The 25102-nt window shown below is 31.0% G+C and overlaps 1 protein-coding gene across 1 annotated transcript in view; it reads right to left on the bottom strand.

The window, feature by feature from the left end:
- The window catches only part of LOC124939179 (chromatin remodeling protein EBS-like), an 80235-nt gene extending 57359 nt beyond the window's left edge, over positions 1-22876 (bottom strand). The window contains exons 1-4 of the mRNA XM_047479683.1: positions 22858-22876; positions 22732-22800; positions 22324-22636; positions 22175-22243 (exon numbers count right to left, since the gene is read on the bottom strand). Coding sequence (XP_047335639.1) covers positions 22175-22243; positions 22324-22636; positions 22732-22800; positions 22858-22876 — 470 coding nt within the window. The remainder of the gene's footprint in view (positions 1-22174; positions 22244-22323; positions 22637-22731; positions 22801-22857) is intronic.
- Positions 22877-25102: the final 2226 nt, after the last annotated feature.

Here is a 25102-nt window from a genome sequence, read left to right as displayed (position 1 = left end):
TTGAAATTTATATAAAGATTCTAATTGTTGATTCATACATATTTTTATACTTTTTGAAAAGATTTTAGAAAGAATTTTTAAATTTTAAATAAAAAGGTCTAAACTTCATGTCCCGTAGAAAAAAAATGTTAATTTCTCGACTTCAATTACTCTAAAAATGATTAAGAGTCACAATATAATATGGTTTAAAGAAACAATATGGTTAATAGGCACTACATAAATTTTGTTATTTCTCATATATTTATGTTGTTGGGAGAAAATTTATAAGTGTATAAACAATAATTATGTTCAAAAAATTTAGTATCACTTGAAAGAAATTGGGTCACTAAAAAGAAAAAAGAAATAATTTTTCTTTTTTCTTGTCAAAGGAAAGGAAGACCGACAAAAAAAATATCAAAATTCTTAAAGCATACAAGCATTAGAAGAATACATCATGTAGATGAGAAAGAAAAGAACTCAATAAGACTCTTAAATACTTTAGTTGCATATATGTCGTCTCCCAAATTCTTTCATTTCCCCTCCATTTTATTAATCGAGTTATCATTCAATTCCGATAATTGTGAATTTGATTCGTCACCAACTCACATAAATTCACCAAAACAATTGTGGTCAATGAGAAGTAGGTTTTGAATTTGTTGAAGGTTAAGTTTATTTCAAATCATCGGTGAATCGATTTCTTTTCATTTCATTGCAATCCAATGTGCGACAGAGTTGAATTATCTCTTAGTCAAAACTATTTTGAAACCCTTGTTAATTTCTAAACATTTAAGAATGTCTATTTTTATCGGTTTCACCTTCGAGTATGTGTTTGTTTAACTTTGACCTTTTGAGATTTTTAATAGCCAATTGACAGTTAGAGAATATGATAATATCATGGAGATGTAGTTCCTCTACTATTTTCGTTGTTAGTCTTAAAGCCTCCATTTAATTAATTATGACATCAATACCAAAGATATTGTCACTCCTATAATAATTTCTCTACTTGACATGCACAATATCACTATAACATAAATATTTTTTTACTCTTATTGATAGACGCATCCACATGTGCAATGATTTATTTAGGTGAATTTGTTATTGTGCTTTTTACAATTCACTTATTTTTTGCGAACTTTCTTTCAAAGTTAGCCTGACCATATGCTCGGAGTTCTTGTGCGACAGTTATAATAATCCGGTTCTCGTACAAAATTTTGATTTCTAAATGTAAAATTTTTTCTTGCCTTCCATATCTCTTAGTATGTATATCCATACAATTTTTTTTAAAATTAATGTCTTTCTTTTCATTATTGTGAAGATACTTAATTTTAATATTTGATTTATGCCAAATATGTTTTACAAAATCACAATCAAGAAAGTGTGTTTATATTTTTCATTTGAGTTTTTACATTATTTACATTAATTGTCAATGATCACATTTTTTTTGAAAGATTCGTTTTCCATGCCACTACTTCATTCAAGACTCTCCACATATTTTATTTGTATACTTCTTTGAAAATATTTTAGAAGAATTTTTAAATTTCAATTAAAAAGATATAAACTTCATATCCCCAAATTTAGAATGTAGAAAAAAATGTTAATTTCTCAACTTCAATTACTCTAAAAATGATTAAGAATCACAATATAATATTGTTTAATGAAGCAATATGGTTTATAGGCACTACATAAATTGTGTTATTTCTCATATATTTATGTTGTTTGGAGAAAATTTAATAAGTGTATAAACAATAATTTTGTTCAAAATATTTAGAATCACCTGAAAGAAATTGGGTCACTAAGAAGTAAAAAAGAATTATTTTTTTTTGTCAAAGGAACACCAACAAAAAAATATCAAAATTCTTAAAGCATACATAAGAACAATAGATAAAGTAGATGAGAAATAAAAGAACTCAATAAGACTCTAAAATACTTGTGTGCATATATGTCATCTCCCAAATTCTTTCATCTCCTACCTACTCGTGTTCGTAGCTCGATCGGAGGTCAAGCCTGTAGTCCGGCAGAAAAACAGAAGTCGTCCGTAGAAAGTGATACGTGAATTTCTCAGTAATACTTCGCTACTACCGTAGTTGGCGGAAATAACTTAATGGTAGAGCATATCATTGCCAAGGCTGAGGTTGAGGGTTCAAGTCCTTCTTTCCGCTCCTGATTTTGTCGTTTATTTAGTGGTTACGAGTGGAGTGCATAAGCCCCCTTAGAGTACAGGGACAACAACAAACAACCCCTTGGTTGGTTCCAAACCTAAGGTGTAGTAAAGTAGTAAAAGTTAAATTTTAAGCCCACACCGTCAATGAAGGAGCACTAGCGTGAAAGGATAGGCAGGCTACCCCCACCGATCGGAGAATAAAAGGCAAAATTTGACAGGTATTCAGGGTTACCAACCCAGTCGACATCTGAAAATACAGTTAGATGAGTCGAAGACCGAGCAACAAAAGTGAGACCGAACCCAAGGGTACCTTTGAGATACCGAAGAATGCGTTTGACAGAAACCATATCAGTTGTGATATGAGCATACATAAATTGGCAGCCCTAATTCAAAGCATAGATAATAGCAAGGCGAGTAATAGTTAAGTATTGTAGAGCTCCCATCAGGATGCAGTATAAAGAGATATCAACAAGAAAATAACCCTTCAAAGTAGAGAGCTCCATTTTATTCATCGAGTTATCTTGATTCAATTCCGATTATCGAGAATTTGATTTGTTACCAACTCACTTAAATTCACCAAAATAATTGTGGTCAATAAGAAGTAGGTTTTGATTTTATTGAAGATTAAGTTTATTCCAAATCATTAGTGAATCGATTTCTTTGCATTTTATTGCAATTAATTGTGCGACAGAATTGAATTATCTATTAGTCAAAACTATTTTGAAACCTGGTTAATTTATAAACATTTAAGAATGTCTATTTTTATTGGTCTCACCTTCCAGTATGTGTTCAACTTTAACCTTTTGATATTTCTAATATCAAATTGACAGCTAGAGAATATGATAATATCATTGAGATTTAGTTCCTCTACCATTTTCGTTGTTAGTCTTAAAGCCTCCATTTAAGTAATTATGACATCAATACCCTTAAAAGATATTATCCCTCCTGTAATAATTTCTCCACTTGACATGCACAATATCACTAGAACATAACTTTTTTTTTACTCTTATTGATGGCCGCATCCAAATGTGCAATTATTTGATTTGGGTGAATTTGTAATCGTGCTTCTTACAATTCACTTATTTTTTGCGGAATTTTTTTTCAGTTTAGCATGACCATATGCTTGGAGTTCTTGTGCGGAAGTTATTATAATTCGGTTCTGTACATCATTTTAATTTCTAAATGTAAGATTTTTTCTTGCTTTCCAAATCTCTGAGTATATCCACACAATTTTTTAAAACTAATCATCCTATTTCATTTCAATGTTTTTTAAATTTAAGAGTATCCAATCCTGAAAAAAAAATCATTTTTGTGAGGATACTTAATTTATGCCAAATATGTTTTACAAAATCACAATCAATAAAGTGTGTTTATATTTTTCATTTGAGATTTTACATTAATTACATTAATTGTCAATGATCACATTTTTTTTGAAAGATTCGCTTTCCATGCCACAACTTCATTCAAGACTCTCCACATATTTTATTTGTATACTTTTTGAAAAGATTTTAGAAGAATTTTTAAATTTCAAATAAAAATGTCTAAACTTCTTATCCCCAAATTTAGAATGTAGAAAAATATATTAATTTCACAACTTCAATTACTCTAAAAATGATTAAGAGTCGCAATATAATATGGCTTAATGAAGAAATATGGTTTATAGGCACTACATAAATTTTGTTATTTCTCATATATTTATGTTGTTTAGAGAAAATTTAATAAGTGTATAAACAATAATTATGTTAAAAAAATTTAGAATCACCTGAAAGAAATTGGGTCACTAAAAAGTAAAAAAAGAATTAGTTTTTTTTGTCAAAGGAACACCAACAAAAAAAATATCAAAATTCTTAAAGCATACAAGCATAAGAACAATAGATAAAGTAGATGTGAAATAAAAGAACTCAATAAGACTCTTAAATACTTGATTTGCATATATGTCGTCTCCCAAATTCTTTCATTTCCTACCTACTTGTGTTCGTAGCTCGATCGGAGGTCAAGCCTGTAGTCCGACAAAAAAACAGAAGTCGTCCGTAGAAAGTGATATATGAATTTCTCAGTAATACTCCACCACCACCGTAGTTGGCGGAAATAACTTAATGGTAGAGCATATAATCGCCAAGGCTGAGGTTGAGGGTTCAAGTCCTTCCTTCTGCTCCTGATTTTGTCGTTTATTTAGTGGTAACGAGTGGAGTGCATAAGCGAGTACAGGGAGAGCAGCAAACAACCCCTTGGTTGGTTCCAAACCTAAGGTGTAGTAAAGTAGTAAAAGTTAAAGCTTAAGCCTACACAGTCAATAAAGGAGCACTAACGTGAAAGGAAAGGCATGCTACCCCACCAATCGGAGAATAAAAGGCAAAATTGGACAGTTATTCAGGGTTACCAACCCAGTCGGCATCTGAAAATGCAGTTAGATGAATCGAAGGCCGATCAACAAAAGTGAGACCGAACCCAAGGGTACCTTTAAGATACCGAAGAATGCGTTTGACAACAACCATATCAGTTGTGATATGAGCATACATAAATTGGCAGCCCTAATTCAAAGCATAGATAATAGCAAGGCGAGTAATAGTTAAGTACTATAGAGCTCCCATCAGGATGCGGTATAAGGAGATATCAACAAGAAAATAACCCTTCAAAGTAGAGAGCTCCATTTTATTCATCGAGTTATCTTGATTCTATTCCGATTATCGAGAATTTGATTTGTTACCAAATCTCTTAAATTCACCAAAATAATTGTGGTCAATGAGGAGTAGGTTTTGATTTTGTTGAAGGTTAAGTTTATTCAAATCATTAGTGAATCGATTTCTTTGCATTTAATGCAATCTAATGTGCGACAGAATTGAATTATCTTTTAGTCAAAACTATTTTGAAATCCTTGTTAATTTATAAATATATAAGAATGTCTATTTTTATTGGTCTCACCTTCCAGTATGTGTTCAACTTTAATCTTTTGACATTTTTAATAGCAATTTGACAGCTAGAGAATATGATAATATCATTGAGATCTAGTTCCTCTACCATTTTCGCTGTTAGTCTTAAATCCTCCATTTAAGTAATTATGACATCAATACCCTTAAAAGATATTGTCACTCCTGTAATAATTTCTCCACTTGACATGCACAATATCACTAGAACATAACTTTTTTTTTACTCTTATTGATGGTCACATCCAAATGTGCAATTATTTGATTTGGGTGAATTTGTTATCGTGCTTCTTACAATTCACTTATTTTTTGCGGAGTTTTCTTTCAGGTTAGCATGACCATACGCTTGGAGTTCTTGTGTGGAAGTTATAATAATTCAGTTCTCGTACATAATTTTAATTTCTAAATGTTAGATTTTTTCTTGCTTTCCATATCTCTTATTATATCTACACTTTTTTTTTAAACTAATTATCCTCTTTCATTTCAATGTTTTTTAAATTTAAGAGTATCCAATCCTGAAAAAAAAATCATTATTGTGAGGATACTTTATTTGAATATTTAATTTATGCCAAATATATTTTACAAAATCACAATCAAGAAAGTGTGTTTAGATTTTTCATTTGAGCTTTTACATTAATTACATTGATTGTCAATGATCACATTTTTTTTTTGAAAGATTCGCTTTTCCATGCCACTACTTCATTCAAGACTCTCCACATATTTTATTTATATACTTTTTGAAAAGATTTTAGAAGAATTTTTAAATTTCAAATAAAAATTTCTGAACTTCCTATCCCCAAATTTAGAATGTAGAAAAAAATATTAATTTCTCAACTTCAATTACTCTAAAATGATTAAGAGTAGCAATATAATATGGTTTAATGAAGAAATATGGTTTATGTGCACTACATAAATTTTGTTATTTCTCATATATTTATATATTTATGTTGTTTTTAATAAATGTATAAACAATAATTATGTTCAAAAAAATTTAGAATCACCTAAAAGAAATTGAGTCACTAAAAAGACAAAAGAGAATTAGTTTTTTTTTTTTTTTTTTTTGTTAATGGAAGACAACTAAAAAATATATAAAAATTCTTAAAGCATACAAGCATAAGAACAATAGATCATGATAAAGAAAAGAACTCAATAAGACTCTTAAATACTTTAGTTGCATATATGTCGTCTCCCAAATTCTTTCATTTCTCCTCCATTTTATTCATCAAGTTATCTTGATTCAATTTCGATTATCAAGAATTTGATCCACCAACTCACTTAAATTCACCAAAACAATTGTGGTCAATGAGAAGTAGGTTTTGAATTTGTTGAATGTTAAGTTTATTCCAAATCATTGGTTAATCGATTTCTTTGTATTTCATTACAATCCAATGTGCGATAGAGTTGAATTATCTATTAGTCCAAACTATTTTTAAATCCTTGTTCATTTTTAAACATTTAAGAGTGTCAATTTTTCTTTATCTCACCTTCAAGTATATGTTCAACTTTGACGTTTTGAGATTTCTAATAGTCAATTGACAGCTAGAGAATATGATAATATCATTGAGATGTAGTTCCTCTACCATTTTTGTTGTTAGTCTTAAAATCTCCATTTTAGAAATTATGACATCAACACTCTTAAAAGATATTGTCCATCTTGTAATAATTTCCCCACATGACATGCACAATATCACTACAACATAATTTGTTTTACTCTTATTGATGGCCACATCTACAATATGCAATGATTTTATTTGGTTTAATTTTTTATTGTGCTTCTTACAATTCACTTATTTTTTTCGGACTTTTCTTTCAAGTTAAGCTGACCATATGCTCAAAATTATTGTGCGACAGTTGTAATAATCCGATTCTCATACATATTTTGAATTCTGAATGTAAGATTTGTTCTTGCCTTCCATATCTCTCAGTATATCCACATATTTTTTAAATTAAGAGTATCAATCCTAAAAAAAAAAAAAATTTATTATTGTGAGGATACTTAATTTGAATATTTTGTTTATTCAAATGTGTTTTACAAAATCACAATAAAGAATAGTGTATTTAGTTGTTTCATTTGAGTTTTTACATTGATTACATTAATTATAAATGATCATATTTTTTTGAAAGATTTGTTTTCCATGTCACTACTTCATTCAAGACTTTCACATATTTTATTTTTGGTGGGATCTTAAAGTTCCAAAATTTTCCACAAATATCAAAATCATTTTGTAAATTATTCTCATTGTTGATTCGAGTCTTAGTTACAGAACTAGAATTAACATTATGGCCATCATTAAATCAATGCCAAACATTAATATCATATTCCTCTACACTTGATAAAGGAATTGACAAAATTTCTGACATTATATCATTAATGAAATTTTTCTCAAGAATTTTAATATTCCAGTTTTTCTCATCATCTAGTAAAAATTCATTGGCATGAGTTTGAGGAAAATTATCTGTGTTGTTTAGTTTGGTACGGATGGAATACATTTATGTTCTCAAATCTTGGTTTTCTTTGCATTTAGATGTTTCCATCTCATTTTATCATCTAGAAGACCCTTACCCCCAAATAATATTCTACTAAATCCATGATGAATTAAATTTGTCTCTAGCATCCCATAATGATGAGTTTTGAAAGTATATAGCCTTAAAGGTTTTTGTTCACAAAGAGTCTTGACTGTGTGCTAATCTCCAAGCTTATTTGGATAACATATATCTATTGATGCTTTTTACCATCTTTGAATTCCTCTATTTTCAAAACTAATTTTCAACTAAAAATGATTTATTAGTGAAGTGATTCGTTTAAGGATTGAGATTGTAAAATTAAAAATATTCATAACATAGTTTGGAAGTGATTGTAATATACTTTTAATTAGAACTTCATTTGCAGCTTGTGATAAAAATTTGACTCTCCATCCGTGAACACATCCTTCAATATTTCCTAATAAATTATTATGAATTTAATTTTTATCAATCCATCCAATGTGATCTTTTCCTTGCATGTGGGCTAAGAGGAATGCTTATTAATTTAATGAGATTTTGTTGGATTCTTAGAAGTGTATTTTGACTAATGATGATGCATGACTTATTAAGATTAATGACACGACATGATGCATGACAATACTTATTGAGAGCATCCATGTTTTTTATAGTCTCCCTCCCTTCTATTAGTTTACCCAAATAAAAGTGAATCATCTGCGAATAGAATCCCCATAATATTTCTAGAAACAATTAATTTATTAATAAATTTAATCAAGCCTTTAGTAGAAAAAGTTAAAAGATATGAAGAAAGAAGATCTTCCTATCAAATGCCTATAGTGGGGTAATTGTTGTCAATGACTTTCCATTAAGATTTATTTCAAATAAGACCGATGATATTAATTCCATAATTGTGTTGGTCCATTTATTATAAAATCTTATTTTAATCATGGTTTGGAAAAAATGTACCTCACTCCAATTTTTCGTATGATTTTACAATATAAAATTTAAGATTAAATTCAAATATTTTTTCCACTTTCTCTTTCTAAACATATGCATGATTTCTTGTACAATGAACACATTGTTTTGAAAATAAATATACATTGTGTCTCTGAGAAGAGTTAATTCATACATGGTTGTAATCAGGTAGCCATGATTTTATGATGATTTTATATGCAAACTTGCATAAGATGACTTGTCTAAACTATGTAACTTTTGTTAGATTTTTCACTTTTAAAATGAGGCTGATAATTGTCTTGTCGAGGCTTCTCTTAATCTTGGGATTGTGGTAAAACAGTCTAGATAAGCCATTAGGACCCAGTGCCTTATTTAGATCCATGTGAAATATAGCTTTTTTAATCTCTTCATTTATTGAGTTTAGGTTAGCATTTCATTCCACTCATATGTGACTTTTGGTTCAATGTAGCCGATGATAGATTCCATGTTTCTCATTCCACTATATTTACATAAATCTTCATAATATTGTCTAATTAAATTGTCAATTCCACTCTCACTTGTTTTTCATGTTCTAAAATCATCAACCAACCCCTAAATTCTATTTGTTTCTCTCCTACAAATGGTACTCGTTTGGAAGTATCGTGTGTTTTTATCTCTAGATTGAAGGTATTTTATTTTTACTCGATCCTTCTAGTACTTTTCCTATATTTCCACAAAAGATTAATTTTCCTTTCTATATTAATTATATTCTCCATGTGTGATGTGGTGGAGCAACATCTTATAAATGAATGAGGTGTCTCTAAAGATTATTGATCTTTTGTTTATTATTCATTTATTTGGTTCTCTTACATTCTTTCTTGATCCTACGATTTATGTTCTAACAAAGAGAGAAAAAACTTTGTCATATGTGTCCCAATTATATTTAATAGAATTAGTATATGAATCATTATCAAGCCAATAAGATTCAAAACTAAATGTTTATATTGTGATCTCAATAGGGGTGTGATCGAAACCTATAGCTGAATGTGAAAAAAATAGTTGCACGTGGATATGTTCCTCTATACTCAGAATTACAAAAAGCTATATCATAAATTTTATGTACCCATTTGTTTCCTTCTCTTCTATTGAACCATGTATAATGGCTTCCTCCATGGAGTATTTTCGTCTAGTTGCATGAACTAATGAAGTTTTTTTAATTTTATCATTCGAGCTTGATTAATTTGTTAGTTTGATTTATGGTCTGTGGTGTATATGGTATTATTGAAATCACCACAAACAATCCTTTGAATATTATTTGTGGAAACTGTATTTACAATTATATTCCAAAGTTGACTTATATCCCTTCCTTATGGACAACCATAAATAAAATATAGTTTCCAAGTATTCTTTAGCCTTGGCATTTGGACTAAACTATCGATAAAAATTTGTGTGAAGCTATTAAAGGAAATATTTACATCGTTCGACCAAAAGACTACAACGCCTCCGTCTAGTTCAATTAGTGAGATGAAACAAGTTTTTGGTAATTGTGTATCTCTTGCAATTTTTGAACTTGGTTTTCATTCACTCTTGTTTCTAGTAATCAAAAAAAAAAATTCCATCATCCCCACACATCCCCACAAGTCCTTAAGTTGAGAAATTGTCAAGGCGAGACCAAACCCTTGAAATTTCCAACAAATACAACTCATTGAACAGTTTGAGGCATTTTAAAGATTATCTTAGTCAACTTTTCAACTTTTTTCCCTTTCTCGACTGACTGTCTCATTTTTTTCTTTTACTCATAATTTTTGACTCCTTCCTCTTTTTCATTATTTCAACTCCTTCCTTATTTTTTCGACTCCTTCTCTTTTTACGAATCCTTCTCTTTTTTTTAACTTTTTTTACTCCTTTCCTCTTTTATTTTTTTATAACTCCTTCCTCTATTTTTTCCTTAATTGGAACTCTTTTCACCAAGAATTTGACTTTGTGGCTATGGACCAACTCTTGAATATTCATTTCAATGTTGTTCATGTAATTTTATGTATTTTCTTCCCATATAAATTCACTTTCATATCAATAATGGTTCGAAGACACATTGTTATTCAATGTTGTACCATTTTTTTATTTCTTATTGGATAGATTTGGAGAATCTTGGACCTTTCTCTAATTGCATCGTTTTGGATTTTCTATGTCAGTTTGCACCGCTTCATTAAATGACGCTTTCGTAGGTAGGGTGATTTTTCTAATAAAGATTGGTAGTGAATGTGTATTTGGTTTGGGAGAGTGAATGTGTATTTGGTTTGGGAATCTCTATGTCACTCTTTCGATATAGCGAACTTATGAGTATTTTTTGGTTGTATGGGTTTAATGGGGAAACACAATTTATCCGGTTTTCACTATATTCTCCTTAATGTTTTCATTACTATTGGGAAGGTTTTTAGTCTTACTTGTTATATATGATATAATCTGACCCTTTCTCAGTCACGGTCTCATCAAGTTTAAATGATTCATATGGCTTAATTTGATTATATACCTCTTTTTGATAATCACAAAAATTTTCTACCATATTGGTTTTGATATCATCATCTCCTATGTGCTCGACACAGGTTTATCGGAATTTGTTAGATAAAAGCAATACATTAGACTTTTAGATCTTACCATGGCATGTATTGGGTTGAACTAAATGAGTAAGTATTAAGCCAAAATCCGAATTTTGTTCCCTCGATATCATGTCCATGTGTACCGAAACCAAAGAAGACATCACCTAATTTCTCGTATTTGTAAGTTACCCAGTTATTTGATTTGCCTTCTCTTGTGATATTCGTTCCTGTCTTTATTGGTTTTGTTACATCAACGTTGACTCGGATCCTAACAAACTTTAATATCCCTTTACGATTGATCGATCATTCATCAATCTTTATTATTTCTCCTACGCCAGCCGTTATGCTTCGACTAGCTTCTTCTGTGGATAAGCCTTGAGTAAGGCCATGAATTTGGATACAAATCGACATCTTTGAGAGATCAATGTCTTTCTTAGATCGATATTATTCCATATCTTTCCTATCATTATCTAGTTATGATAGGATCGGCTTAATCAATAGAGGCGGGGGAAAGACTATTGATGATGACTTAGGAAAAACGATTTGATAGAAATCTTGTTAAGGATTTGAATCACTTCCTATTCTACGCAAACCCTTGTAAACACTTGAAACAGAATCAAGCACACAGAAATGTTTACTTAGGTTTGAAGCTAAGAACCAAGAATGAAAAGATGACAAAAAGAAACAACACATCAGTTTGTTTATGGATGTTCAGAGCAAACTCTCCTACGTCACCCCTTCTTCCAACCACCGGAAGGATTCACTATAATATGCTTCGAATCAAATATAGTTTGCACGAATAGCTCACTGTTGAACAGAACAGACTCTGTTCAACTTACAATATGATGAAGAATATCTCTCAGCTAAAATGATGTTTTGATTCTAACTCTCTCTTGATTAACACACAGTAAAGCATGAAAGAAGCTAACAATTTCGATAGAGTAATTTGAGTATCAATAGATCGATTGATTTTCCGACTGTTCGTCCGTTGTCCTTGAGATTCTTTAAATAAGGAACAAGTACTAAAGGTCGAATCTTCATAATGACACGAGGAAAGATTCCATTGGAACGCCTCTATAGTACACAGTAGACTCTAAATACAAGGATCGTGGCCGTACACAACTGGTAGTGCGCCGAATATTCTTCAGAGATGTACCTGCAAAACAAGTAGTGTGAAAGATATTCGCTTACGTGGCATTGGTTGATTGGTTGCAGCTGGCTGTCGTACTAATCTTCACTAAAAAGTAGAACAGGAGTAGTGTACAACTAGAGCACGTGGGTAGGTGGGTGCTAGATTCAAGCAATTGCTTAAGCATGGCATTAGACGTATTTCAATTAGACGACCTTGTCTAAAGAAATCAGACGTCCCCGACTAATAACATGATCCATTAGACCACCTGGTCTAATGGGATTAGACTTCACGTCTAATTACAATTCACTTCAGACTAGTCTGAAGGAGTTAGACTGCACGTTTAACTTTCACTAGTTAGACCGCACGTCTAACTTTCACATTCCATTAGACTCCACGTCTAATTACAGTTCCCTTCAGACTAGTCTGAAAGAGTTAGACTGCACGTCTAACTTTCTCTAGTTAGACTGCACGTCTAACTCAACTAGTTAGACTGCACGTCTAACTCCGCTAGTTAGACTGCGCGTCTAACTGAACTAGTTAGACTGCACGTCTAACTCAACTAGTTAGACCGCACGTCTAACTCCACTTGTTAGATTGCACGTCTAACTCCACGCGTTAGACTGCACGTCTAACTCAACTAGTTAGACTGCACGTCTAACTCAACTAGTTAGATTGCACGTCTAAATCAGTTAGTTAGACTGCACGTCTAATTCAGCTAGTTAGATTGCACGTTTAATTCCGTGTGTTAGACTACACGTCTAACTCCGTGTGTTAGACTGCACGTCTAACTCCGTGCATCTAATGCCAAATCGGTCTAATGAACCTCATTAGGACCACGTCTAATAAAGTCTGATTTCGATACACCTGCACCAAAGACAATTAAACGCATAGATTAAGTTTTTTATCCATTCATCATCAAAATTCCAATAGTCAAACTATTTCGATACTTAGTCAAAATAATTTGACCCAACAATTTCCCCATTTTTGATGATGAGATTGAAACTGTTGCATAGAAAATAAGTTAAGCATTCATCATATAAAATGCAGAGTAAAACTTGTTCATCCATCTTACACAACCACTTTCCAAAACCAATATTCAGAAACATAGTTAAAGAAACATAGTTTAAGAGTTAAAAAAGTAGGAGAAAAGAGATTATTGTTCTTCCCTTTTCACTCGAGGATCGACCGGGAAAGAAGTTCCTTCATAGCTCATCCCTTCACATGTCATTTCTTGACCGGTTAACAGATTGCGAAAAGGAGGAAGAGGGTGACCACCACGACCATTTCCGACACTTCAGCCACCACGAGTGCTTCCACTATTTTGGCCTCCGCGATCACTACCACTACTTTGACCTCCACGATCACCACCGCTTCGACCTCCGCCTCTTTTAGTTGGCCATGGGTTATCATCATCAGATGGATTTCACTTAGATTTAGTGCCAGTTGCTACACCGTCATCTCTTCTGTCTCTACTAGACTCACCTTGAGTAATACAATTCTGTTCTTTCTCAGCACCAGCTTTCGCATTCTCTTCAGCTTGAAATTTCCTTGCGTTAGAGTTAGCATACTCAAGTCTTTCAACATCTGTTCTTGTCATGTTGCCTTGAATTTCAACCAGCTGATTCTAAATCAATTCCATTGCTTCCATAACATCTCTTTGATTATCAAGATTGATTTGTCTTTCAAGGCTCATCATTACCGATTGTCGATTGAAGAGCTGCTTTTCAAATTTGGAAAAATTTGAATTTGAGATATGAGCCTCATATGTATTCTTATTCAATGTCTTATCCAACTCTTTAAGGATTTTGACATGTTCATCAAAGTCTTTCTGTCCTCTTTTTGGTTCTTCATGATCTGTACCATATTCGATCCCAGAGTTACTACATTTTTCTGAAGAGTTGTTAACAGAGATGTTGTCGACTTCAGGAGCTTGGTATTGTCAGCCGAAGTTCCTTCATTGGATAAATTATCTAGCGATTCTGCTGCAATGCTCTAAATAGGGTTAAATTGGGTATGAACCTGTAGGGATTGCTCGGGTTCATCCTTCTCAGACTCATTTTCAGATTGATTTTGCTCTTCTTCTTCCAACTCCTTTTCTGCTCTATTAAATATTTCGTACAGATTTCCCGTACTGTGAAGAGGATTGAGAATATTCTCATAGATATTACTAGCATTAATCTCAGGAAATGGTAGAGGTTTGACTGTTCTAGTATTTTGATCTTGTTCCCCCTCAGATGAGGAACTCTCTTCGGAATCTTTGTCGTTTGAGGATTCCCCCTCAGATCTGACAATCTCAGGCTGACTGACTTCAGCCTCTTTTCCTTGAAATCCCTCTGTTCTGACAGTAGGGGATTTCACTACCTCTTCTTGTTCAGGCTCTTGAATAACTTCTTCTTCTTCCATGGACGGATTCCCTTGAATAGGTTCCTCATATAGCCCGATAACAGGTTGAGCCAGTGAGCCAGTAGACATCTTTCTTCTGCAGAGAGACTTCCAAGTTCTATCAGAAGAGCAGCAACTTTCTCATCTATATCAGCATGATCAATAGAGATATCCAATGGTTCGTCTTCATCGGAGGAACTACCAAAAGGGCTAGTTCATGAGCAATTAGCTCCATCCACATACCGAGTGACTACAAAAATATAGTCAGCCATGATCTCGTCCAATCTCTTTAAAGCTTTTACTTCCACTTCAGCACAACTCTCAATTGGATTGAAATTTGCTTTTCTTGCTTCAAGAATATGAAAGATATCTCTTCCTCTTAGATTGGATTTTATAAGGTTTTTTCTCTTTAGAGCTTCAGAAACCTCCAAAGTTTTGGCCCATTTGAGGACTTTCTTTTCATTGAATACAAGCTTACGCCATTGACTACTTATTCCTGAACCCGTGATGACCTTATCATACTGGATTGACAATCTGTTCTGGATCTAAGAGTCAAAAATTTCTATCTTTTTAGCCGCTATAGTTTTGACTTGATTCATCATAAGGTCAACAATGCATGTTGCCTCAGAAACGTCTTCATTTTCATCAGTTACAACCTCCTTCCCTTTTCCAATAACCTCAGTAGATTTTGGGAAGGGTCTTGGTTCTCCAAACACAGATTTTATAGATATTATTTATGTATCGCGCTATACCGAAATTTTGGAAAACTCGTACCGATAATTTTGGTATCTGTATTATGCCGTATTAATTTTTTCGGTATTAAAAGTTAAAAACCCATGTGTAATTTCAAAATGTTGCAAAAACAAGCATTCCATATATGGATTTGCAAAGCCTAAGTAGTTGATTATGTACAAGCAAAGGAAAAAATGACTTATGTACAAATATCTTCAAAGGAAAACAAAAAATAATCCAAAAAAAGAGTAAAATTGTTCATACAAAATATAAAAAGTTGATGAAAAAGTTTTCATAGTATAAAAAATGAAATTTTATAATTCAATCACAAATTTATATTAAATATAAAAATATATTAATCTTTCATCCTCAAACACTTTGTTTATCTTAAAGACTCCCTCCCTTAAAAGAGAAACAATACAACATAAGAAAAATCTAACTCTGATAGTGTTATTATCTGTCTTCTAACTTTTTAAGTGCACATGAGATGGGTTGTGTTAGTAAAACAAGAAAGTAATATATGAAAATTTTAAATCTTTGAAGTATGTATTATAATTATATATACCCTAATTGGAATAGATTGCTTTTTGAGAATATCAATTATATATTTTTGGATTTTTATTTTGTAAAATGACTCACATTTTTTTAACATTAAAATATTGATATTATATCACTATTTTTTTTGTAGTGAAATATCTTTGATCAAATTGAAAAAGGAGTGGGCTAGACTAATAATTAATTAGAAGGCAATACTGTGGTAGATATTTATTTGGTGGAAATCTATTTTATTATGTTTTTACTCATCATTTTCTTTTATGAAATTATCTATTAATTGAAATATTGTCAAAATTACAAAGAGGAAACTATTTACAAGAGGAAGCCAAATTGTATTAAATTTTATATTGATGCCCATTATTCTTGTTTTTCACATTGTTGGTAATTGGTTTAGATCTGTTGTTTATATTTGATATTTTGGTGTTTTCTAAGCATTATTCCGTAGACAAAATGGTAGATACTTCCCTAATTAGCATGTATCCTGCAAAGTTTGTTATCTCATGTTGGATATATTACTCTGTGTTCAAGTAGAACTCATATACTTTAACTTATCTTAACAAGTAGACTTAAATGAACTCTGCCTTTAATTTGGATCCATCAGATATGCTCTTAGGCGACATCTTCATCTGCAGTGTTAAGGTAAGTTTATCATATATCTTTTTCTTTTATCTCCCCTTTGAATTCAACTTTATCCAGTACCACAAATTTTAAACATATTATACATTTTATGTTTGGGTTTCTTAAGTTGCTCATTGGTCTAGGTAATTGTTTTCAGTCTCAATCCAAATTTTTATCAATTTTATTTCTTCAATCAATTTTTTTTATTATCAATTCAATTATATTAGAATGCTAAGGAACAACAATTTAAATTTCGGAGTTCGCATCACTCCCGTGGATTTAAAATCCAATAAAGAAAGAACTGAGATGTTTTTACAACTATGTGATGAGGAGAAGTTAAAAGAAAATTTCAGTAATAAGAGTCTTTCATCCATTGGTTACAATAACGTGAGTGAGGGTTTGTGGACTCACACAAAATCTTTAAAACAAGTGGCATTTAAAGAAAACAAGGTATTGAAAGATTGAACTTCTAAAACACAGTTCTAAACATAAATGCATGGGTTCGGATGATCAACAAATTATAATAGCTCCAAAATCTAAGTAGAAAAAACATTAAGGTAAGTGCTATTTTTGGTTCATTTTCATAATAATAATAATAATAATAATAATAATTATTAGTCCATATATAAAAACTAGTTAGACTATTTTACATAGTTTAATATTTGTTAAACTAATATTAAATTTGCTTATTATTTTGTGTTGAACATGATCATGTCAAACTTAATAAGTTTAAGTTTGTTAGTATTGAAAATATTTATGAAAGATTATTCGGCGACATCATAGCTACCGGTGAGCCCATGTTCAATGTTGGAGTGGATACAAATGAAAGTTCGGGTGATTCTTATGATAGTCCATTCACTCCAGTGGATGTAGATGGAACAACGCGTTTAGGAAAGTCTGAAAAGAATAGTGAGAGTAAATGTAATAGGATGTTAAAAGAAGGAGGTGAGATCAAGACGCAAACAAGTCAATGAACATGTTAATATCTTTACTATAAATTAAGATACTTTTAATATCTAACCATCCAACATGACCATAATTTCGTCCTCCTGATGTTTTAAATGGTTTAGTTAATGATTCAGTTGGTGTTGATACATAGGGCAAATACACTAACATAACATTAATATTTATGTTAAAACATGTCACAAAAAAAAAAATAATAATCAATATACAATTATAATAAATAGATTTGATGGGAGAATTGTTTTCAACTTTGACTCTCCTTTTTACTACATAACTTACACCTAGAAACCATATATGACACTAACCATAATAAATGAATGTAAAAGTCAAACAAGGCACTAACATGATTATCTAGAATATACATTAATATTTGCCTTCAAATTTCACCATGGCCTCTTTCACTACATTCTTAGCCAGTTAGGTTTTACTTGTATTAGAATATAACTATTCAGTCATTTCGTTAATAAAATCTTCAGTTGAAAAGATTATATATCTAATTTTTTTGATGTATCCAAATTGATAAAAAAAAAAAAAAACACTTGAACTATGAGTTAATTAAGGACAATAAATTCAATTACTCTATCATCCATAAGAAACACTTAATTAATAACCTTACCTTCTTTCCATTGTTCATTTTTTTTTAATCCACACTTGTTTAAGCTAGTATATATTATATTGTAATAAATAGGTATATATGCAGTATGTTGATTTGTAGTAGGGAGAATTTAAGCACTACAGAACAAGACTTGTTCATGGGGATTCAAAAAGAGGTAATGACTGGTCCATAATATAAACATCATTTTGCATACACTGGCTGAATGTTTGATTTTCTGGATAGATTGATGTTTTATTTTGGGACGTTTCTATATACAACATATAAGTTATGCAAAAAAACTTAAATGTTTAGGCAAAATGATGTTTATATTATGGTATAACTTGGGGGTAAAGAGTGGAAGATAAAAAATGTTCCTTATGAAATTATTTCAGAAAATGAAGTTGAGATTGTTGCTGAACCTCTAGTTGGAGATTTATCACGAGTCAAGAGGTGTGTCAATGTCACTTATGTCGTATATTAGATAAGTTTAACATTTAAGAATTTAGGTTCTAATAATAAAAGTTATGTATATATAGTTTCATCTCACTGCTATTTTTACACTGGTTTAACATTTATTTGTTTTTATGTGTTGTTTTTATATATTGAGCCAATGAAAATATAAGTTTGATAATTGAAGAGAATGTTTTTTAAGTATACTGAAATTGAGAGTTAATGAGAAGATTTGTTTCTACACATAAAAAAATGCATTAGGTAAATATGAATCTACTAGTTAGTACTATCATGTTCTTCGTTATTGTTATCTCTTCCTTTTAATTTTAAGTTAAATTTAAAATGGTCGGTAAATGTGAAGTAATTAATTAAAGAGAGTGAGACAAATTGAAATGATGTGTTTCTAAAAAATAATGTTAAGAAACCCTATACCTAAAACAAATAAGACACGAACAACATAATTGTGATGATGAATTTTCTTTTAATCTTGTTTAAATTGTCAAATATATATATGGTTTTCGTGCAACTATTTTTGTAATAATATCCGTGTTAGTAATTGTCTTCAAACTTTCTAGATGGATTTACAAATTGTCAAATTAACAAGAAAGTTAATAATGATATTAATCTCTAATAAAAACAAAAAAAAAAGAACATTTTAGAACTTTGTAAGGTATGTCATGCACTAACTCGAATAAATTGCTCTTATTTATGAGTATCAATCATTCCTTCATAAAATTTATATGGTAGTAATTTGAAAAATAAATATGATTGGATTGTAATATGATTAGATACAATATGATTGGAATGTATTATTCTTTTTGTTTTCATCATTTCACAATTTTTTATTTTGAATAGTATTTGCATTAATTAGAAAGATGATCATTTAGGCGGTATATAAAAGTTATGATAGATTTATGGTAGGAAATTCATTCAAGTGATGTATTGATTGTTGAATGTTTTCCAAATAGATTGAAGGTGAGACCCTTTTAAAAGTTGGAAGTGGTGAACACAAAATCTTGTTGTTGCTCTATGAAAATTATCCACTTGCTTGCAAGGACATGAAAACTATTTGGGAACTCATGTATATGCTTAAAAAGAAGATTGACATAAAGAAGTTGGAGAAATCAAGAAGTGTTGTTTGGAATGAAAATAAAGAAAGATATATGTAGAGTCTTCTTTCAAGTTGGGCAACCAAATAATTTACAAGTTAAGAGATGTTTATATATTCTCCATGTCCCATTGCAAGGGAGTGTCTATTTCATTGTCAGTTCACTTCAAGGTGTTAAATGGAGACTACCCAAAGGATGAAGATAGATGCAACTGTAACTTGTTCCTTATTGTTTGTGATGGTTTGGAATAGGCCAATACTCATTGAGGATAAAAACAAGATTCATGTCAAATCCGATAATGACACAAAGGGAGACTATATATGAAGTGGGTCCTATGGTTCTACAAAGGTGGAGTTGAGAAATTGAGGATCCAGGAACCGAAGGACTTTGTTTGGTTGGGTTTGTGGACAAATCATGCAAGGTTGTTGACAAGAGGAGATCAAGGTATGTGTTTATGTTTAAGGAATCAAAACAAGTTAGGAAATTTAATTTACAAATTATTCAAACTCTTTCTGGTTAGGTGTCTTTCTCTTGGATAGTTATATGAAGGGAAATGGTTGAAAAGAGTATCTGATGAACCTATTGGTGAAGAATTCCATAAGTTAAAGCGCATACAACATATGAAAGTATGGACAGGATGGGATGCTTGGATTTCAAAGAGAATTAAATTTCTCTTGTGATGAACACCAAGTTAGATGATAGATAAGCTCTTTCACTTATGATCAAGGGGGATATTTGTTAAGAATGATGATCTATAAAGTTAGAATCATGTCCTAGACAACCTTAGAAGTTAGAGGAATCATGGAACCAGATTAAATTATTTTTGAAGCAATTAAAGTTGGGGATTAAAATAAGCAGCCAAAAATTTTGAAAATCTGAAACACCACGGTAGGAAAATAAATTGTATCAATTAGTTAATTAGTTAAATTGAAATATTGAGAATAAATTTTGTACAACCATTTGGGCATGCATTTGGATGATTTGGAGACGTTGACATGTGGCCCAAGGAGTTTTGGCTAAACAAAATCTATTTTTAATATTAATTTTTTTCAATGTTAGTTGTTTATTACAATTCAAGAATTTCTATGTTATTTTGTACATTCCCTTCCATTTTGACATGGGGTGAAAAGTATAGCATTATCTAGAAACCTAACCTCAATTTAAAATCGCGAGGATTGAGAAAATAATTACTTAATATATGTTTTTAATTAAACAGAATTAGCATAACACTCACAATCATGACATTCCATTTTCATTTAAAACGTTTCTAATGCGGATGATAAATGGTTTCTAAGTACCATTGTACGGCTTGTCGTTAGTTTGTTCTTTTTGTGTATTTTGTTTTCTTATAAATCACCTAATTATTCATAGTACTAATTATATTTGCTTGTTTGGAGTCTTATTATTTGTTATTTGGTTGCTTATAAACTTTTCTTTTATATCAAAGTTCCTGTGTTAATGTTCATTACTTTTGTATTTCTCATTATTAGTTATTTTAAATAAGTTGTTTGTATTTAATTTTTTGATTACTTTTTCAACTTGATTACTTAGCCAAAATGACGGATCTTTCCCTAGAGGACATGTATCTTACAAAGTTGTTGTCTTGTCTTGTCTTATTGACATCATCGCTCTTTGTGTTCATATATATTTAACTTAACAAGTTGTCTTAGTAGGATATATTTCTTATTAATAAAAAATGTTCTTTTAATATTCAACCATGCAATATGAACTAGAAGTAGATGAATAGGGTAAGTAACACTAATAACATTTTGATGAAGTCATGTTTTAATTATAAGCCTTTAGAGTACATCTTACCCATCCTTATACATATATTATGAAAAATAATAAGGTTTTCGATTGTGCATGTTTTGTCGTATTATGATATATAATTAAAAGAAATTGATCTGTTATATTAATTAACTCACGACAAGTATCAAAATCTTGTCACTTTTAATTGAATAACATGTTAAAGGAGATGAATTTCAGTTTTTTTTCAATCTAGATTTAGATTAATGTTAAATTTATATTAGAAATGGCCAGAAAAGCATAATTATAATGTTATATCATTATAATCAACAAACTTAAATAGATAATTGTTTTCAATTGCGGTTCTCTTTCTTACAACATAACTTTAGAAAGCATACATGCATAACAACTCTCAATGCCAACAACACTGCATGATTCATTAGAATATATATTAATACACTCAAACTTCACATTGCCTCCTTTACTTAATTCGTCATTGAAGTTTCATCCTGCGTAACATTAGAATTATAAATTCAGTTATCCGAGTCAACAATAAGATATATAATAAATCATTGTATTGTAAAATGAATACCTCCTCTCCATTACAACCGGAGCATATAAACTCATCCATTACAAGACAAGAAGGATGGTACCTACATAAAGATAAAGATAGATGAAAACATCTCAAATTTAATAAAACTTAATATTAAATAAATTCTAAACTCACTTATAGGGCACATTACTAATTACCCAGAAATGTGGTGTTCCTAATTCCACCCTTAAAAAAATCAATTGGTAATCCTAGAAAGATTATTACCAGTTTTTGCATTCTTCACACTGCACCATAAAATGGTCTGGGTTCTCAGGTATTTGGCATTTACAATACCTTCAAAATATAAGACCAATCAATCCCAAAAACTACAAAATCTATAACAAATTAGACAGAACCAAACACAATATACTTACACTCTAACGCGAATAGGTAAAAAAAGACCGATTGCAGCTTTGTATTCAAATCGGCAATAGTAATCCTTAGCTCCAACCCTCTCTAGCTTGGTGTAATTCTTGAAAGAATGAACCATACACTTACCTTGAATCGTGTAAGCACTCTGAAACTCATAGTGGTCAGACAAGAACAGTTCTTTCTCACCATGGAATAGTTTACGACCTCCGATGGAATCTTTCGGCCTGTAATACCTTATCTGAACTGTCACGTTAATCTGAGCCACATAAGGAGTAGTATTGCTCTCCGGTGATCGCAACAGCACATTGTCTCCAACTTCAGAAACAAACCATAATGTATAAAGATATCATAAAAACAAAAAGAAAGAAAATCGACAGCCATCATATGAAAAAAGAGACAGATTCAATTACCTTTGACGACTTTGTTGTTGCGTTTGACTGCACTGGTTTTGGCATCTAGTGAGAGAAAGTGAGGGTAATCTAGGGTAGGGTAGGAGAAATAATGAATAAATGGGCTATTGTTCTCTTATGTAGTACTAAAATTTACGGCAGCCATGGGCTAAACCCTATAAATTCGTCAATAGCTGTGTATGGTTACCGCGGGCATGGGAAAAACCCTAGAAATTTGTCAATAGCTGTGTATGGTTACGGCGGCCATGGGAAAAACCCTAGATATTTGTCCATAGCTGTGTATGGTTACCGCGGCCATGGGATAATTGTTTTGCTATGATGAAAACATAAATAACGTCCAGGATTATTTGGATTTGTTGAATTTTTTTGCTTAAACTTATCATTAGTTACTCAAAGTTCAAAGTACACTCAAAATTTTAGTAAAAATTATTATTTAGTTATTGTTTATTTTGAAAGTGAGTAACTATCATTCTTTCACGTTTTTGTAAAGATGGCACTAGCACTGAGAAATAACAATAAGAGGTTGTCTTAAGTTTAGTTCAAAAGATTGCTAAACACAATCAACTTAAATATTATTTTAAATGATTCAATTTTCAATAAACAAATATAATAAATTTTAAATTAACTCGAAAAGATTCTTTAGGAGATTGAGTTACCTCTTCACTGTTGATATTATCAAATTGTCTCTTTATCCGAATGATGCGTTTTTTCGGAAAATAGGTTCAATTCTCATTTCACTTGCAATATGTTCGGCTTCAACCAAGACTTGATCAAATACAGATTCTCTAAACTCTTGGAGAAAAGAAATAAGCCCTCTAACTGTCTAATAGCAACATCAATATCCATTTTTTTCTGATTGGAGAAACTTATTGACAATGTTAATCTCATAAAATAACTTGTACCAAATTATTATTCCGGTTAGGAATTCAAAATTCTCAAGTTCAAATGATGTCAAAACCTCAGCTTCACTCTTTATTTTTGAGTCATAAGAAGTGTTTGCCAAATCAATTAAAGCATCTCGTATTTTTAAAGTCTGGTCTTTTATGGGCTTCACACTTTCAACATGGCTTTCCCATCGTGTTTGTGATAATGGCTTGACCGTAAGACCTTGTACATGATCTTTGAAGATTTTCCACCGCTTGATAGAAGAAGAGAATAATGAAACTATGATTAACCACAATGTTACACTTCCGCTATGCAATAATGCAAGATACAGATTGTGAATCCACCATTTCACCAGACAAGTCCTCAACAAAAAAAAATAATCAAGTAAATCGAACCAAAATCTCACCGAAATCGGAGGAAGAACTCTAGTGGGTAGTGGCACAGTGCCGAGATACAAGACTGGAACGAGCGAAAAAGGCCCAAGAGCTCGGGGAAGGAGAAGACCGAGTTTTCTGCTCTGATTCCGGCAAGCTGGAGAATCGACGACGGGCTTGGAGTTTGGGAGAAGTATTTCTTTTTTTTTCTTTCTAGAATGCTTGTTCTTATTTTTTTTCTTTTTTCTTGATTTTGTTGATAAATGAGAATCTTGCGATTCTTTTCTCCAAGTAAGATAACGTTTTTTATTTTTATTTTTTTGGATACAAATTAAGTTAGGGCTTATCATTGATAGGTTATCAATTATTATTTATGGGCTTTTTAAAAATAAGCCCATGAACATATCATTATATTTTTTTTTTAAGATTTTGGTACCCAAAATATTTGGGCTTGAGGCAATTGCCTCACTTATTACACAACAGATCTAAGTTTAGTATACAAAGGTTGGGGGCAATATTATCTCATCTCAACTAAGGTAACTATTCTACATGATATATGAAGTTGTGTTCTTCAAATGAGCAAATAATCATGTTTTACATTTTTCAATAAAGCTTAGCGGTTAAAATTACTCAATGCTAACATGAATTATACAATTCTCTCGGAATTGTTGATTTGATACACTCAAGAACTCATTAGCCATATATGTATATATACACATATTGCTATCATGTTTTCCATTTTGTTTATATGGTAATCTATCCTTCCAAATATTTTTATGTCCACATATTGAATATGAAATGGTTGATAAAGATGAAGTAATGTGACACATCAAAATGACCTGTGTTAAGGGAAAAAAATTAAAAAGCCTTAAATCTCAAGATAATAAGATAACTAATGTATTTAGTGGTGAATTTTCTATTGAAATAATTGTGAGATATGTATAGTTTTTGTGCAACTTTTTATAATAGATGTGTCATTATTTATCTTCTAAACTTCCAAACATATATGAACATTCTAACTCTGATAATCAGTAATGGAAGAAGAAAATATGATTAGGCCAGTTATTGGCTACTCATTTAAGATGAAATAAAGATTCATGTCAAATCTGAGA

This window comes from Impatiens glandulifera, chromosome 5, assembly GCF_907164915.1.
Source record: "Impatiens glandulifera chromosome 5, dImpGla2.1, whole genome shotgun sequence".
Classification (NCBI taxonomy): domain Eukaryota; kingdom Viridiplantae; phylum Streptophyta; class Magnoliopsida; order Ericales; family Balsaminaceae; genus Impatiens; species Impatiens glandulifera.
The sequence above is the reverse complement of the archived record's forward strand: the minus strand, read 5'-3'. Positions and strand labels throughout refer to the sequence as shown.